General features: G+C 42.4%; 1 protein-coding gene across 1 annotated transcript in view; it reads right to left on the bottom strand.

Moving 5' to 3' along the window:
• The window catches only part of gfra1a (gdnf family receptor alpha 1a), a 95,184-nt gene that overhangs the window by 9,921 nt on the left and 65,865 nt on the right, over positions 1–19,398 (bottom strand). The window contains exons 4-7 of the mRNA XM_029698595.1: positions 17,304–17,655; positions 15,902–16,011; positions 14,938–15,072; positions 593–792 (exon numbers count right to left, since the gene is read on the bottom strand). Of these exons, the coding sequence (XP_029554455.1) occupies positions 593–792; positions 14,938–15,072; positions 15,902–16,011; positions 17,304–17,655 (797 nt within the window). The remainder of the gene's footprint in view (positions 1–592; positions 793–14,937; positions 15,073–15,901; positions 16,012–17,303; positions 17,656–19,398) is intronic.

Genomic DNA, 19,398 nt, shown 5'->3' with positions numbered 1-19,398 from the left:
TAGTTTTGAATCTCACTGATGCCGTGTCACAATAAAAAATAAATGTGTTTGCATGATTAATGCCTAAGGAAATTAATTTCCGTGTATCCTATCTGTGCTTGGAGTTCAAAAAGGTTAACCCTAAATAAGCTAGCAGTGTTATTAAAAGTTGTATTAAAACATTCAGTGAAAGTTTTAAGGAAGTTATTCAAAAACCTCAAAATAATCTATAATTTCCGTTCTCAGAGCATTAATAAAACCTCCCAGGAAAACCTTCAAGGAACCAGAGTAAAACTTTCTCAGAACCTCCCTGCACCTAAGAATAAACGTTCCCACAATATGCAAAAATGTCACTTTTTTTTTTATATTACGTTTTACCAGTCAGGAAACTTATGGCTTTGTTCTCAGAACCAACTTTCAAGGAACCAAATGTGCTAGCTGAATACTCGACAGATTTGTTCTACCTCATTAAATCAATATTGCTTAAATTAAGCCAGTGCCATCTTAAAATAGTTCCCTAAGATTAGATGCTGGGCCGTAGGCCCCCAGGACAGGAGATCCATGGGGCATGAAATCACTTCTTGCTGTGTGTCATAGCTGCTAGAGCCCTCACCTGCAAGCTGCCACAGAAGTGGTAGAGGGACTCGTCTCCGGTGTTGAGATGGTTGGTGTTTGTGGCGGCATCCAGTGAGTTGGGGGAGCGGTCCTTAGCCTTCTGGGAAGGAGTGGTGGTGGAGGTGGTGGTCTGCACTGGAGGCATGGGCTGCCACACTCCCACGTCTGTCCCATTCCCAAATGCGTGGATGGCTTTGCCTACAGATAGACCAGACTCTGTGTTAGACTACTACACCAATGTTGCATTGGGAGAAGAGATTGAGAGAGAAAGTATACATTTTTCCACATTTTGTTGTGTTACAGCCTGAATTGAAAATGTATTAAATATAGATTTTGTGCGACTGGCTTACACACATTTTTTTTTTTTACAAATTAAATATAAATCAAAAGCTGAAATGTCTTGAGTCAATAAGCATTCAACCCCTTTGTTATGGCAAGCCATTAATAAGTTCAGGAATAAAAATGTGCGTAACAAGTCACATAATGTGCGTAACAAGTTTTAATAATGGAGTTTAACATGATTTTTTGACTACCTCAGCTCTGTACCAAACGGAGTCGAGCAGTGAATGTCAAACACAGATTCAACCACAAAGACCAGGGAGGTTTCCAATGCCTCGCAAAGAAGAGCACCCATTGATAGGTGGGTAAAAAAGCAGACATTGAATAACCCTTTGAGGAATTGAGCTACTGTAAGCACAGGCAAAATCCTAGAAGAACACCTGGTTCAGTCTGCTTTCTACCAGACACTGGGAGATGAATTCAGCTTTCAGCAGGATAATAACTTGAAACACAAGGCCACATCTACGCTGAAGTTGCTTACCAAGAAGACAGTGAATGTTCCTGAGTGGCCGAGTAACAGTTTTGACTTAAATCTACTTGAAAATCTATGGCAAAACATGAAAATGGTTGTCTAGCAATGATCAATAACCAATTTGACAGAGCTCAAATAATTTTGGAAATGTTGCACAATCCAGGTGTGGAAAGCTCTTACAGACTTACCCAGAAAGACTCACAGCTGTAATGGCTGACAAAGGTGTTTCTACAAAGTATTGACTAAGGTGTGTGAATACTTATGTAAATGACATATTTCTATGTTTAATTTTCAATACATTTGGAAAAATGTCTAAAAATAGGTTTTCAATTTGACATTATGGGGTATTGTGTGTAAATATATTTCATCAATTTTGAATTCAGGCTGTAACACAACAAAATGTGGAAAAAGTAAAGGGGTGCGAATACTTTCTTAAGGTACTGCATAAGGATAGAGGTGGGCCTTGAGGGTGAAGGAGAAGAAGCAAGATTGTGAATGCAGATATGCCAAATTTATGTGCAGCATATGTGTGGCGTTCTATGCCGTTTAAGAGATTTTTTTAATGAGCATGGCATACTTATATTACAGCATTTTGGATGACTGTCATTCATATTCCATTCACCCAGCTCAATGGAACATCGATAGGTATAGGCTACTACATGATACTCAAGTGTTCCCTATGCACAGCATGAGGTTGCTACAACCTAGCCTATGAATGAAAGTTTACAACGTACTATAGGTGCACAGGTCGAGAGAAATTTGAGTAATCAAGGTGACAGGCAATGACACTTTCAATACCGCCTTTCACACTCTTGCCTGCATCTAGACGATCTAGGGTGTAATCATTTGTCCAACAGTTGCAAACAATATTTTCAGGTATGTTTATCCCCATTTTGTTCTGTTTGCTTCCGTTTAAAAAACTTTCAATAAAATCACCGGAATGAATACACCCCTGATCACATGCAGATACAGTTCACTTTCATAGCAGCCACATACAAACAGCATGACCCCATTGATTGTATAATTCCTTCTCGCATCTATGCACTCTCCTCCTCTCATGTTTTATCTTTGCTTGTGGACTTCAGTGCACAACACATCAGCTGTTTGTGACCAGGCAAAACAAAAATTCCAAGACAAAACTTTATATCATAACCACTAACCACAGCTTACATTGTTGTCACCATATTAGCTAATGTCAAAGTCAACATAGCTACTAGAACTAACGTATTAGTAAACCTGCTACAATCATGCAGTAGAGTGTAGTTACTGTAGTAAGCAGTTTATCAGTGACACCGGCGGGCCCCAGTGACAATACATTTATACATCTAAAAGATTACCTTGACTTGGAAGAGTTTTAGTGTTTGATAGCCATAGCCAGCTAGCTAACATAAACTCATCAAAAAAAGAAACATCCCTTTTTTAGGACCCTGTCTTTCAAAGATAATTCGTAAAAATCCAAATAACTCCACAGATCTTCATTGTAAAGGGTTTAAACACTGTTCCCCATGCTTGTTCAATGAACCATAAACAGTTAATGATCATACACCTGTGGAACGGTTGTTAAAACACTAACAGCTTACAGACGGTAGGCAATTAAGGTCACAGTTATGAAAACGTAGGACACTAAAGAGACCTTTCTACTGACTCTGAAAAACACCAAAAGAAAGATGCCCAGGGTCCCTGCTCATCTGCATGATCGTGCCTTAGGCATGCTGCAAGGAGGCATGAGGACTGCAGATCTGGCCAGGGCAATAAATTGCAATGTCCGTACTGTGAGTCGCCTAAGACAGCGCTACAGGGAGACAGGAAGGACAGCTGATCATCCTCGCACTGTAACAACACCTGCACAGGATCGGTACATCCGAACATCACACCTGCGGGACAGGTACAGGATGGCAAAAACAACTGCCCGAGTTACACCAGGAACGCACAATCCCTCCATCAGTGCTCAGACTGTCCGCAATAGGCTGAGAGAGGCTGGACCGAGGGCTTGTAGGCATGTTTTAAGGCAGGTCCTCACCAGACATCACTGGCAACAACGTCGCCTATGGGCACAAACCCACCATTGCTGGACCAGACAGGACTGGCAAAAAGTGCTCTTCACTGATGAGTCGTGGTTTTGTCTCACCAGGGGTGATGGTCAGATTCGCGTTTATCGTCAAAGGAATGAGCGTTACACCGAGGCCTGTACTCTGGAGCGGGATCAATTTTGGAGGTGGAGGGTCCGTCATGGTCTGGGGCGGTGTGTCACAGCATTATCGGACTGAGCTTGTTGTCATTTCAGGCAATCTCAAAGCTGTGCTTTATAGGGAAGACATCCTCCTCCCTCATGTGGTACCCTTCCTGCAGGCTCATCCTGACATGACCCTCCAGCATGACAATACCACCAGCTATACTGCTCGTTCTGTGTGTGATTTCCTGCAAGACAGGAATGTCAGTGTTCTGCCATGGCCAGCGAAGAGCCCGCATCTCAATCCCATTGAGCACGTCTGGGACCTGTTGGATCGGAGGGTGAGGGCTAGGTCCATTCCCCCCAGAAATGTCCGGGAACTTGCAGGTGCCTTGGTGGAAGAGTGGGGTAACACCTCACAGCAAGAACTGACAAATCTGGTGCAGTCCATGAGGAGGAGATGCACTGCCATACTTGATGCAGCTGGTGGCCACACCTGATACTGACTGTTACTTTTGATTTCAACCCCCCCTTTGTTCAGGGACACATTTTTCCATTTCTGTTAGTCACATGTCTGTGTAGCTTGTTCAGTTTATGTCTCAGTTGTTGAATCTTGTTATGTTCATACAAATAGTTACATATGTTAAGTTTGCTGAAAATTAACGCAGTTGACATTGAGAGGACGTTTCTTTTTTTGCTGAGTTTAGTATCCCTCTCTGTTTGAATATGCTAAACTAGCTAGCTGCATTTGCTAGCTAAGCTATGCTAAACTTTATGTCGGTCTTTTTGAAGAACGTTTTGTTAACAATGAAAATTAAATTCCTGAAGTGGTATCGATATATTGACAAAAAAAATTATATGGGGAGGAACGGGAGAAGAGCTGTCAGACTTTATGGCATTACTCAATGACATTGACCTCAATCTCAAATTCACTATTGAATGTGACACTAAACGTCTTCATTACCTCAATATGAAGATTGAGAAATCAAATGGAGCCCTGTTTAGAAAAGAAACGGACAGTAATACTCTATTACAGGGGGACAGCTTCCACCTGAGCCATTAAAAAGAGGACTTCCAAGAAGCCAGTATTTCAAACTGGGCCGTATATGCCACTCCACAGAGGACTATCAAGAAAAAGCAACGGAGATGCGCTGGTCACGTCCTGACCATAGCAAGATGTGATTTTCTATGGTAGGGTAGGTCAGGGCGTGACAGGGGGTGTTTTGTGTTTTTCTATGTTTTCTATTTCTATGTTTAAGTTCTAGTTTTTCTATTTCTATGATGATGTTTTTTGATGTTGATCTCCAATTGGAGGCAGCTGGTCCTCATAAATATGATCTCCAATCAGAGGTAAAGTAGGGGTTTTTCTTCCTGGGTTTTGTGGGTGATTATCTTTTGAGTAGTGTTTGTTTCTCTCTGCGTCACGGTTTGTTGTTTTGTAAATTCAGTTATTTATGTTTTGCAAAGTTTCACAGATTTAATAAAATGTGGAACTACAACCACGCTGCACTTTGGTCCGATCCTTTCGACAGCCGTGACAGCGCAATGGGTTTTTAAGAGGCTACTCTCCACAATGTGTGGATAAAAAATACCCACTAGAGCTATAGAACATTGTAATTGTAACGATGTACGCTGAGAGTCGGGAAGCAAGTTCAGGGAGTGAATATATTTAATAAATAAATGAACAAGACACACAAACAGCACACCGACATGAAACAGGAACAATGACGAATGGGGAAGAAACCAAAGGGAGTGACATATATTGGGCAGGTAATCAAGGAGGTGATGGAGTCTAGGTAAGTGTCATAATGCACTGATGCGCGTAAAGATGGTGACAGGTGTGCGCCATAACGAGCAGCCTGGTGACCTAGAGGCCGGAGAGGGAGCACACCTGACAGTAATGTTCACCACCACATATACTTTGAACTCACGCAAAGTGGGAGATGCTGTCAAGAAACACTGACATGTTTTATCATTGGAACCAGCTTTGCCTGCTGAATTTAAGAATCCACCACTTATAAGAGAGGTTGCAATTTACGAGATAAATTGGTCCATGCCAACTGCCAGTCACAAAAGAAAATCAGCCAGGCTCTTTCACGCCCTCTTCCGAATGGTAGGTATAAATGCAGAGGTTGCACAAGGTGCAACAATATGATGAAGTGTTAATATTTCTGCCACCCACATACAGGAATACAGTTGTTATGTTATTTACATGATTAAATGTCCATGTGGGCTGTGTAATGTAAGTAAAACCTCTCGTTCTCTCAAACAGAGAATTAGCGAACATAAAAGTTCAATCAGGAGAAACGACAGGGATTATCCAGTCAAAGAACATTTGAATGACCAAAAACATGACATTTCTACCTTTAGATTTTGTGGCACAGAGAAAGTTAAGATATCAGACAGGGGAGGTGATATAAATAGTATTCAGAGCAAAAGAGAATGTTTGTGGATTTTCACCCTCCAGACATTTTTCCTAAAGGTCTTAATGATGAAATGCCTATGTATGTTATGTTGTAAATGTGAACATGAAATAATGCCCCCATTTCAGATTACTCTGACGTTTTTCTTGCGCTGTACCCAATGATTTATGAAAACGTGCTTGGTGGGTCGATGTCCTGATTGTGGTTTTACAGACGTGTTTAATATATTTTATGTACACACTTTATTAGAATATTTATGAAATGCACAATGTTATATTTGGTAACATTACTTATTTTCCTCGATTCCAACCCCATTCAATGCATGGAACGGATGTAGGTGGAGCTATGTCTACATAAGGATGCTAATAAAAAAAACCTCCAAGGCCTTGAGGCCGATATCTAAAGCTTTTTAAAGAGCAGTGATACTATCAAGAGCAGTGTGTGGGTTTCTTCTTTTTTTCTCATCTTATTCAACTGTTAGCATGTACCTGAAAAAAGATAAGTCAGATGTGCGAGTGCCGTTTGAATTTTTAAGTAAGTAAAAGTGAAAAACATACAAAATATAGCTAGCTTTCTCTCTCTCTCTCTCTCTCTCTCTTGCTTCTCCTTCATTTTATAATAAATGAATTTGTTCAAAACTGTCCAACTATTGTCTTTCTCTGAGTCAACAACAAACCACATTTTATGCACTGCAGTGCTAGTTAGCTGTAGCATGTTTCAGTACTAGATTAATTCCCTTATCCTTTGATTGGGTGAACAACATGTCAGTTCATTTTGCAAGCGCTCTGATAGGTCGTAGGACGTCCTTTGGAAGTTGTTATAATTAAGTCTATGGAAGAGGGTGAGAAACACAAGCCTCCTAGGTTTGTGGTTCTCACCCCCTTCCAGAGGAGGATGGAAACTAGCTGTCCTCTGGCTACACAATGGTGCTACCCTAGAGAGTGCTGCTGAGGCTACTGTAGACCTCCACTGCAAAACAGTGTGTTTTAATCAATTATTTGGTGACATGTGAATATATTTAGTATAGTTTTATCTTAAAATTATATATTTTTTTAATGTTTCACTATTTGTATTTTTATGAAATTCACTGAGGAGGATGTTCCTGCTCTTCCACCTCTGAGGAGACTCCACTGGTGTGTGTGAGAGAGAGAGAGAGAGAGAGAGAGACAGACTACATCTAAGTCCAAAACAAAAAGCTTTTCATAAAGCCATTACTGGAGTAAAACACTATCCATTATTAAGCAATCTTTTCCAAACACTATGGAATAGGTGGGAGAGAACAATCAAATTATATGGAATTACACTGGGGGAAAAACTCTAGTGAGTGTGCTTTAGTTTGGCTGAGCTGAGGGATATGAATATGTTAGCTAGGGACATAATAATAATAACAAAGTGATGATGAGGCTATTTACCCTATCCATTAGTGTGCATACAATGCACCTGGTCTATCTATGAAATAAAGCAGACAGGGAGATCTGAAGATAGATGGACCAGAGTTATGCACCGCTTTTCCTACTCTTTTCTTTTTGTTTGTTTTAATTGTCAGCTCATTTAGGCTGGAATCTTCTAGGGCTGTAAAGTTCTCTGGCACCGCCACACCTCTCAAAGGCTGGCTGTGAGCGAATAAATTAGAGCTGATTTCATTATCTTGCTGTGAAGAAAGCGGGTGTGCCTCTGAGCCTATCCTAGTGGCCTAATGCTTTGTGCTAGCACAGCAGCGGCCTGATGAGCGTATTGAATTTGTTGATATGGTCTTTTACGGTGCTTTGTTCTCCAACAAAGACTAATTAGAGACACAGCATTAGACTGTGTTGTCTGTCACGACTGATGAGGTGCTTCTCTTGTTTGGGCTCGTATTTAGGCATAAAGCTTGTGCTGTGAAACATGAGTTTAGCTCCCATTTAGCTCTAGCTCAATGTCAGAGGTTTCAATGGAGTTTGAGGAACCCTGCTGAAGCAATCAGCAGCAGTTGAGAAATACTGACATGTATTACCTACCAGTCAAGCCCCTGAGAATACATACCGTATACACCCCTAATAGGATGAGTGTTTTCCTACAGGCGTCTACTACAAACTGGACACATAGAAACTGTGTCCTGTTCTTGCTGACAGATGAGAATACTGGGCCTACTCTGCAAACACCATGTCTAAGCAATGTTAGAATCCAGACACACAGGTAGGCCAGGCAGGCTGTTCCAGCTGCACAGGAATGCAGTGTTTGTCTTACCAAAAGCAGAGAGTAGATAGAGCCCATGTTTAAACACAGGGAATATCACACTATGTGCAAACAGCCCCGAATCTGCAGAATCTGCCACTTAATCGTTTCCCTGACAGGAAAAAGTAATTTACCCGACCTTCAACAAGTGCAAACAGCAAATGGGTAAACATGATATCATATCACTCAGTGACATTTGCATCAGCCAAAACACTGACAGACTGAGGCATTAGTGTACAGTGGCCCTCTGTTGAGTCAAACAAATAGGCCCAGGTGAGGTAATACCACATTCAAATAGTTAACGATTAACATTGACTTTATTGCAAAAGTCCAAGTTCTTGGGTTTACTTTGCCTAGTCATATTGAACCAAGATGTAATCAATCAGTATAGGGATTGGATTTGCTACCGAAGGACACAGTTAAAGGGAGTAGGTCAGTCAATCCTCCCCTCTCTTTAAAGAGAGATGTTTTTTTTTACCAAGTAAGTTGACTGAGGACACATTCTCATTTACAGAAACAACCTGGGGAATAGTTACAGGGGAATGAATGAGCCAATTGTACACTGGGGATGATTAGGTGGCCAGACTGGGAATGTAGCCAGGACACTGGGGTTAACACCCCGACTCTTACAGTAAGTGCCATAGGATCTTTAGTGACCACAGAGAGTCAGGACACCCAATGTCCCATCCAAAAGACAGCACCCTACACAGGGTAATGTCTCCAAACACTGCCCTGGGGCTTTGGGATATTTTTTTAGACCAGAGGAAAGGGTGCCTCCTACTGGCCCTCCAACACCACTTCCAGCAGCATCAGGTCTCCCATCCAGGGACTGACCATGACCAACCCTGCATAGCTTCAGAAGCAAGACAGCAGTGGAATACAGGGTGGTATGCTGCCGGCATGCCTATTGTCATCGCTGAACAAAGATGTATGACAAATACTGAACCAACATCACTGTACTGGATTAAAGAATGGTGTGAGAGAACAATAGTAATTTACTCTGTTGAGGGAAATTCAGTTGAGGATCCTTAACCAGGAATAATATATGCTTAGAATGAGTAGACACAATTCAGCAGCTACGCTTTGTCTACTAATGCCTTCTAAAAGAGACTAGAAGGCCCTCTGGTTAAGGGCATGGAGCAAGGCCCTGTCACAGCTCCGGAGCCACACCAGCACTGACGGGTGTGTGAGAGTGCATCTGTCACTGTGTTAGTGACGTCCCAACTTAATGAAATGGGAGAGTAGAGGAAGATAGAGAGTCTACTACTATTACTTTTATTTATTATTATTCATATTACTATTGTTGTAGTTGCTGTTAATATCATTACCACTACTACTACTTATTTATTACTGTTAGTCCAATCATTGCTGTTATGTATGTACTTTGGCAATGCAAGTCATTTAACTTTACATGTCAATAAAGTCTATTGAATTGAGAGAGAGAGAGAGAGAGAGAGAGAGAGAGAGAGAGAGAGAGAGAGAGAGAGAGAGAGAGAGAGAGAGAGAGAGAGAGAGAGAGAGAGAGAGAGAGAGAGAGAGAGAGAGAGAGAGAGAGAGAGAGAGAGAGAGAGAGAGAGAGAGAGAGAGAGAGCACAACCATGCCTTGGCATCTCTGAGGACATCAGAGGCTAGGCTATCTGCTTGTGCCATCAAACCCCTGAAACTTATCCAGAATGCCACAGCCCGTCTGGTGTTCAACCTTCCCAAGTTCGAAACATGTCACCCTGTTCGTTCGCACTCTCCACTGGCTCCCAGAACTGCCCCTCCCCTCCTTAAGTCTATGCTCAACACTTCTCTTTTCTTACTAGCACTGAAATGTGCTACTTACTAAGACAGTGATTTGTAGTCGTCTTACCGAGCTACCTTAAGATGAATGCATTAACTGTAAGTCCCTCTGAATAAATGTCTACTAAATGACAAAAATGTACATTTTAAATGGGATAGAGGGAGAGATGGACACAGTTTAATTCGGAAAAACTTCACAGGCTCTTCCTGGATGTCTTGAGGAGCCCAGAGACATGTAGTGACAGAGCGAAACACCCCGAATAACCACAGTAGCTTGACCTCTCAATGGTAGTTTCGGAAATCACAGACCTACACTGTAAAAAGTGGGATGACGCTGTTGTTAATCTGAAGTGTTTATACTGATTGGAATAATTGAAAATTACGCTTTGATATGTTCAACCTAATCTATTCACTTTGCCTGAAATCAAATAACAAATTCGACAGATCAATGTGATTTTTTTTAATTAAATGAATGTTTCCAAGGGCTCTCTATACAATCTGTATTGCGGAAGTTCAGCTTTACAGTGTGATTGAAATTCAAAGGCAATTTCCCCACGTTAGCGGAGACTGCATTCACGGTAAATGCTGCATATGTCAGCTCAATTGGAAATTTCCTTTACATTTCTATCGCACAATCTCTAACGCTTCAGCGATACAGATTGAATAGAGCCCTAAATTGCTTTCAACACCTCAAGCATCAGAAGAGTTAGAGGTGTGGCTTATTGGGGGTGTGGCTTTCAGTTTGTTATTTTTGTCCACCCGTGAGAGTGGTCATTCCAGTTCCTGTGGTCTGTTGTAGTTGTTATTTAAACTTAAACCTGTACACTGCCAGCATATGTGCTGATACTTGCATAAGAGCATGTGATACTAAAGAGCATGATAAGGTTTCTATGTTACAGTAGCCAATGCTTGGTTATGATAGTGTAGCTACTAAATGTGAATGTGTAGTGCAAAGAATATTTTTGGAAACATTATTTCAAGTTATTGAACCAACTTAATTTCTTGATTTACAGGGAATTTATTTAATTGCTTGTAACCTAATTGAAGACATTTGGATAGGTAATTCCAAATAAAAATTTGAACTTTGAACAAGATGAAAAAATGGTTTGTATTTACATGAAATTGTCACGGATAACTCCAGAACTGTCATTACGCACACCTGGCCCCTATTCCCACTGATTGTACTTGTATATATGTGCCCTTTGGTTTCCATTGGGTGGTCGATTGTTGTTACAATGTCCATTGGTGCGTGTGAGTACCTGTGCTGTGTGTTTTGACTTTCGTGCCTTTGTGGATTGCGCAGATGATTACGGGTCTCGTCCCATGCTTTAATCATTGTGCGCGTGTGTTATTTATTCGAGGTACTCCTCACTCTTTTTGTTTTGGGTTTCTACCCTGTGTTTTGTTACGTGTTTGTTTGATCTTCGTCCCTGTGTCTTTACACGGCACTCCGTAATTTGGGCTTAATAAAAACCCTTATTACGCATTCCTACGCCTGTCTCCCGAATCATTCATGCCAGCGTAACAGAAATATTAGTTTGTATTTGTTATTAGGTTTTTAACCAAAGTGTAAAAGTAAGTTGCGTGTTGAAAGAAATAGGTTGCAACTTGAAATACAGGTTTGGAAATAATCAAATAAAACATTTGGCATTGAATCATATATTTGGTTTCAATAAATGTAGTATTTTTTAATTGAGAAAACCTAACTCATTTACGTTTTCAAATGGAAAATCAAATCTCATATTCCAGTGTTCGAACTTGTAAACATGGCTGCATGGGATTTCTCTCAGTGATACCTTGTGCAACCAATGGCAATGTCCGCTTTAGGTATAATGCCGGAGCTACTTGTGAATTTGACAGCTCTAACTCAGTTCCACCTCCGACACCGTCAAAACAACCGTTATGCAGATGTTGGCTAAAGAGCCCATCGTCTGGGAATTATGTCGTATTTTCTGGGCAGGAAAACATTTGGGGAGGGTGCCCTTCAGACAAATCTCCTAACAAATCATGAGTTTGTGTAGACGGGGCTTAAAAACAATCCCCTCAGAAACATGACATCGGTGGACACACCCAAATGAAAATATACTATACTGTCACGCCCTGATCTGTTTCACCTGTACTTGTGCTTGTCCCTACCCCCTCCAGGTGTCACCCATCTTCCCCACTTATCCTCTGGGTATTCCTGTGTTTTCTGTCTGTTGCCAGTTCGTCTTGTTAGTTCAAGCCTACCAGCGTTTTGTGTCTCAGCTCCTGCTTTTTACAGTTTCTCTTTTCTTGTTCTCCTGGTTTTTGACCCTTGCCTGACCTGACCCTGTACCCGCACGCCTGACCAATCTGCCTGTCACTGAGCCTGCCTGCCGTCCTGTACCTAGGCCTCTACTCTGGATTATCAACTTCTGCCTGCCTTGACCTGTCGTTTGCCTGCCCCTGTTGTTACAATAAACATTGTTACTTCACACAGTTTGCACTTGGGTCTTACAGTACCTTGATTCCTGATACTATAGTATTCACTGTAGTGCTTTTGCAGACTTTAGTCCAGACATCACTGTAATATTTACAGTTTACTATTGTATAAATACTGTTGTATACTGTAGTATTTACTGTACTGTTTTTGCTGATATTAATTTAGTATTTACCATAATGTTTTTTCTTTCTCCTTCAGGAAACTTACTGGACAAAAGCTAAAATAGCAAATTTTCCATAACCTGTAGGTAGGTAGGTAGGTAGGTCTGAACAGATCTTGGCGTGATGGTTTCTCACTTATGAGTGGCACAAATTAGGATATAGGGGAGGGCAATGGACTGGGTAGATGCAAATTAAATAATGTAGTATTACTATAGTTAAACTGTAGTGCTTTTTAGGACTTTACCATAGTTTTCTACTGTATACTACAAAATTCTATAGTAAGTACTACACATGATTGAGGGATACCACAGCGTGTAGTATTTTATTCTACAGCAGCGGTTCTCAAACATCTCCTCGGGGACCTCCAGCCATTTCATGTATTTGATCTATTCCAGGGCTAGCACACCTGATTCAACTTGTCAACTAATCATCAAGCCCTTGATTAGATGAATCAGGTGAGCTAGTTCAGGGATCAAACAAAATAGTGAAATGTCTGGGGTCCCAGGGGAGAGGTTTAAGAACCAATGTTCTACAGTATACTACAGTTTACTACAGAATTCTATAGTAAGTACTGTAGTATTCTATAGTAAATTGATGTAGGCAATGTGTTCATGTGGGCAATGTGCAGATAGCTAGGCTAGATCTAGCCACAGCCAGTCAGTGGTTGTAAGCATGTAACGCTGACATCATGGCGCAAGCAAACTACTCACTTACGATATACACGCATTGAAAATATCCTCCACCAGCGCTAGCCCCCGAAAATGTTTACGGCAGTACATGAACAGATAATACTTTGGACGGCTTTCCCAACGCCACCCTTTCCTCTCTGACAAACTGACATTGGTCTAATTAAAGTCATGTATGATGGAACATTTGTACATTGTTGGAAGAAACCCGTCTGTCTAGATAGGCCAGGGTTCCCAACTGGTGTCCCGCGGATGATTTTCTTTGGCCCCCCAAGTTTTCTGAGCAAAATAAATAAATAAATATATTTTCTTTGTACATAAAAGACTAAACACACCAGCAAAACAGCTCCAAGTGATTTTCATTTTGGAAATCTGTTCCAAAGTATTCCCACGCATAATATAGATATATGAGATTGTATACAAATGTAAGCAATGTTTGGAATTATTATGTTTTAGTCAAATATATATGTTTTAGGCTTCTAGCTGTCACTATGCAGTCTGCAAATTATTTATAATTATGTTCTGGCCCCCTGACAAGGGAAAGGGGATACTTAATCAGTTGTACAACTGAATGCATTCAACTGAAATGTGTCTTCCGCATGTAACCCAACCCCTGAATCAGAGAGGTGCAGGGGGCTGTCTTAATCCACATCATCAGTGCCCAGGGAGCAGTTGTTGTTGGGGGTTAACTGCCTTGCTCAGGGACAGAACGACAGATTTTTACCTTGTCGGCTCGGGGATTCGATCTAGCGACCTTTTGGTTACTGGCCCAACACTCCTATCCGCCAGGCTACCTTCTCAATATCTTTTTTTTCTTCTTGCAGCTAAATCTAGTTGATGATCCGAGATAGACTACCCAATGGCTTTCTTTCTCAAAACAAAAACCCAAAAGCAGTGGGTCAAAGAGGCTTCAACGACACTGAAATTCCACTAAAGAAATGTCTCTATTGCAATAGTGCTGTGTTGTGATCATTGTCACATGGAGAATACATTTATTTATACAACTCTATAATACAGTGAAAACAAACTTCTGCATAGGGTCAGTGAGAGCATGACTATATTGGGTACTACTGGCTTTGACGGAAATAAAGCGCTGAGAGACAATGCCATACCAATAACACAGCAGAGGAAGTTGAGCTGTGATTGCACAAAGAAAAGCACCACAGCCGTGGATCTCCTATCTCCAGAGGCCTGACACCTGGTGATAGTGAAGCAGCCGTATTTATTAAAGCAGGAGAGGATGGAGAGGGAGGGAGGGGAGGTAGGTTAATTAAAGCTGTCTGATATGTGAAAGGACGGTCATAGAGTTAGAAGACAATGCCCTGGTTGCTGATCTGGGAGAGCTATGCGGATATTGGAACCCTTTACTCACACACACAAACATATATTCACGTATGCATGCATGCACCCACACAGCCTGTTTCTTCCTCTTCTCTCTCTGCTTTTCTGCTCCATCGGCAAAGAGCTCACAGGAGAGATGGAGTATCACTTGGGAGAGAGGGAGGATGAAGGTGAGAGAGGGATGAACAATTGGCAGGAGACCCACAATGAAAGGGTGGAGGAGACAGGAAACTGGTAAGAGAATGAAGCGGAGCGGAGAGGACAGGAGGAAGCTGGTCAGTCACTCACGGAGGCAGGTGTTGTCTGTGAAGAACTCTGTGAACTTGTCACACTCCTCCTTGCCATTGCCACTGCTGCTGCAGTCACAGTAGGGAACAACACTGATCTTAGGAGAACGCAGGTAGTTGGGTGTCATCACTGTACCTATAAGGAGGGGGAAAGAAACACAGTAGATTACTTAAAGATACAAAGTTTATCTACCATATTGTTTTCTAAAAACATGTTATTCTCTGTAGCAGACAAAATAGTTTCCACCTCCCATTGCCCCAAACCATCATCCAATGTTGAATCCCTATCCTACTGCAACTGTTAGCCCCCCAAAAATGTCAAGCTAGATTTTCATCCAATTCTCTGAACAACATGTAACACTAGAATCATCATGGAGTATTTCCAAAGGAAGTAAACTAAATAGCTGCAGTCAGAGATTTCTTGCTTCCTCAACGCATTGTTCCTCTACTGGCGTCCGTCCAAACAAGCCATTTTTGTTTTGCAGCAAAATGATTGCCGTTTGCTGGTTGCTGTGTGTACTATCTGCTACAGCTGTGCTAGTACGGGAAATGTGATGGCTTGAGCTAGGGTGGGTCCCTCAGCACACAGAAGCAGAAGATAAAGGAGACTAATCTTCTCTACACACTTTCCTCCTCTTTCTTTATCTCTTTCACATGCTCATTCTCTCGCTCTATTGCATTTTCTGCAACTATGAGTCTTGGTTTCCTTGGTTTCCTCTGAACAATAAGCTAATTTCATCAGATGATGTGAAGGGGCATGAGGAAGTGGTGTGACGTTGGTTTGTGCTGTGCTAGAGCGAAGATGGGAAGGGGATTAAGGGCACCCTCTCTGACAGATGAGCATAGCAACAGGAATGAGATCCACTCAGGGGACAGTATAAAAATTCAGTGAGAAAATGAGACCATAGGAAGACTCATCAATGTGTGTGAGGAACAGTTTACCAATAGAGACGGGAGAGACTCACCGATAAGGCCAGAGTAGGAGAGCAGGCAGTCAGCGTAGTTCTCCTTAAGACAGCCAGAGAGGGAGCGTGGCTCAGACTGGCAGTTGGCAAAGAAATCAGCCAGACGGGACCTGAAAGACTCAACAAAAACAGTGAGTGTATCTGAACTTTCTTATCTCTCTTATAAAACGAACTGTCACTGTCAAATAGACAACGCAAAGCACTCATACTGATGCGCACACACACACCCACGCACACACACACCCACGCAGACACACGCCCACGGACACACGGGCACGCAAACGCACACACACACACACACACATACACACAGCATGGTTGGGTCTGTGTTGATTCTACTCTGTGATACATGTCCCATATGGTGAAGGAGCAGCCAACAAGTATGCCTGGTTTTATAATTCTTCCCCACAAACAGAGAGGAGCTCTGGATACCACTCATGATGGAGTTGGGATGCTAAGTACCACCTGGTGTTACACATTTGTTGAGAAGGGCAAGAGAGCTGGAACAAGAACATCTTTCTAAGTGAAGAGAAAGAAAATAAGAGAAATAGGGAGACAAAGAGAGAGAGCGAGCGAGAGAGAGCGAGCGAGAGAGAGAGACACTGCACAGCCCTGAGGCTGGAATCGAAATGGAACCAATTTATTTGCACTAATGCCTCCATTTAATCCCAGACAGAGTGCTGTAGCTCTAGAGGCAATGGCAGACGTCACTCATTGAGTCCAGTCTGTTTCACTGCATTTCAATACAGCCTCTATTACTGCCAATGATACACAGGCCACTTAACCCAAACACATCCAATCCCCTGCCCAGTTATTCTAGCCTGAATACTGCTACATGACAGCTAAATGAAACACTTAAGGCAGAAAAGACATGCATTCAGAAAGAGAATTGGAGTGTTTCACAGCTTAACCTGAATACTCTCAGTTATTGTAGGTAGATTTAGTGTTTGCTTATATGCATTACATGTTGAATGGTAATGGTCTATTCCTGATGCAGTCTCCCAACATAGTATCCAGTTATCTTAACAGGTTTGTTTATGGTGTTTTTCACAGCTTTTATCAGGGCTTGGTATATTTCTCAACACCTCGAAGGTATGATAGCAACCTCCATGCTGTGCTAACTTAGACACCCCATCACTTTGGTGGTGGGCTAGGACATGTACTCTGTAGCAGCTCTTCACATTACAGAGGATGCTATCTGAAAGACGGCTTGGGGAAATACAGTGTTGACTTAAATGTAATTTTATCCATACACTGGCATTGGTCAGTCTGTGTTGTAAATGTGGAGTCTGACACGTGAGACTATGTGATTGTTTGCCCTGTTACATGTTTGATGTTGTTGGTCTTGCAAGATGCCTGTGTACTATATTACGTACTCTGACAACTGTTTATCCTAGTGTACCTGCAGATGTAGTTGGTCTTGCAAGAGGCCTGCAAGGAGAGACAGTTGGGCTTTTCCTTGTCCTCATAGGAACAGACTGGTACAATGGTTTGGCGCCGGCGCTCGGAGCAGGCCGACTGATCGCCGGCTGGACAGGAACAGAACAGCATCCCGTAGCTGTGCTTGGGTGGCACCTTGTCAAAGAACTGCCGCAGGGCCTTGTGGCACTTGCGCTTGTTGCAGACCTCCGCAGTGGAGACACGGCTGGTGCAGGGGCTGATGTAGGCTGAGCGGTACTTCTTACAGGTGTCGTTCAGGTTGCAGGCCTTGGCTGCATTCAGACAGTTGTTCTCCCTCGTCACCGCGGGCTCGCCTGTCACAAAAAGGACAACAGGGTTAGTTCATTTTCCATCATCTCTAGATTCATAATCGATTGATTGATATAGATTGATAACACTGTCTATAATATGAACCGGATTGAACCTAACTAAATTGAGAGAGAGCTAGACAGAGTTATGCATCACTTGACCAAACTAATATTTGAGTGGATGGAAAAAAAGAAGCAATATGTAAATACTTTAGGAACCTTGAAAATTTCCCCCATAATGATCTCTTCCTGGCCGTTGCTGATTGCTATCAAGCCGCCCATTTACTGCTAACCCTGTTTCTCGCCCTAAATCAAACAGTGCCCCTCCTCTCAGCAGCCCTGCAGGCCAAACAAATATGCAGCTCTCCTGAACGTCGGAGTCATCAAAGCATCCGGCGCCACGGCCTGCTCATCTGTCAGGTCTCACTAATTGGCAGCTTTCTTACAGATCCCTCATTAATTAACATTTCAAGAGATTTTGGGGAAAATGGTGCAACAACAGCATTTTTCGGCAATAAAAAATGGGAGCAGTTGGTTGGTGGAAGCCGGCTTGAGACGAGTGGTGCGTGTCACGCTCATAAAATAGTGTTAACAAGATTCAACACTTCTCTGGATGAGGACACTGATGGGCCTTACACACTGCTACAGGGGGTGTCACACTCATGTCCACAGTGTCTATTCGTTTTTAAGCTTGCATGTGCTTGCCACCAGCAGCAACACCACCATAAACAAAGAGGGAATAAGACTGACTCTCTCACACTTTGATTTCAATGTAAAACCTTAGCCTCAGGAAAGAGAGACAACTGCTAGACACTAAAGTCTGTGAAAACTAGAGTACCCCTGCCACACACTCCCTCCACAGTGAAGACACTAACACACCGCTTCTGGTGCTGTAGACAGGAAGTGCCTTCTCTAAAGGTCGTAGATGTGCATTCAGGGTACCCGCTGGTCCCTGCAGCCAATCCCAGATGACTGGCCGGGCCTGTCTGGCCAGCTGGGGTTCACGGTGACCATTCACTGAGATCTGGAAGTTCTCCTTCACTCAGTCTGTCTGTGCTGCTCTGCTCTACTCTGCTCAATGACCAGACACATACATTCTGTCTAGAAGTACTCTACAGCTGCCTGGGAGATGCCTCTCCTGTCATCTGCTGGCCCTGAAGTCAGTCTGTCTAACACCAATAATAGGACAGCAGCCAAATGAGGACAGACCTGACCAGACATCCTCCCCCTCCTGTGTCCCCAAAAGGGCCTTTACCCTCAGGGTCCAATGGAAAAAAACTGAGTTCTGTTTGTCTGTGTGAGCATATGAGTGTTTATACTGTATTAGCATGTGTGGACTTGTGCATCTGTGCATGTCAAATCAAATCCAATTTTATTTGTCACATGCGCCGAATACAACAGGTGTAGACGTTACTGTGGAATGCTTACTTACGAGCCCTTTCCCAACAATGCAGAGTTAAAAAGTAAGAAAAATGTGCATTAAAAAAAGGAAATAGTTACACAATAAAGTAACAAATCAAATCAAATTTATAATCAAAAGTGAGTGTTCATAGAGCCGGTACAAGAGAGTCATTTGTGTGTTTGCATTTGTGGTATGGTGTGTATGTGCGTATGTGGGTGTCATGTGCCATGCAGCTGTCCAATCACTCAGCTGTCTGTCTCCTCACTCCCACAGAGGTAGACTGCGGTGTGTCAGGACCCTCTCCACATCCCTCTCTGCTGCACCCCTAGTGTCAGAGAACACATCTG

Source organism: Salmo trutta, chromosome 18, assembly GCF_901001165.1.
Source record: "Salmo trutta chromosome 18, fSalTru1.1, whole genome shotgun sequence".
Lineage (NCBI taxonomy): Eukaryota > Metazoa > Chordata > Actinopteri > Salmoniformes > Salmonidae > Salmo > Salmo trutta.
The sequence above is the reverse complement of the archived record's forward strand: the minus strand, read 5'-3'. Positions and strand labels throughout refer to the sequence as shown.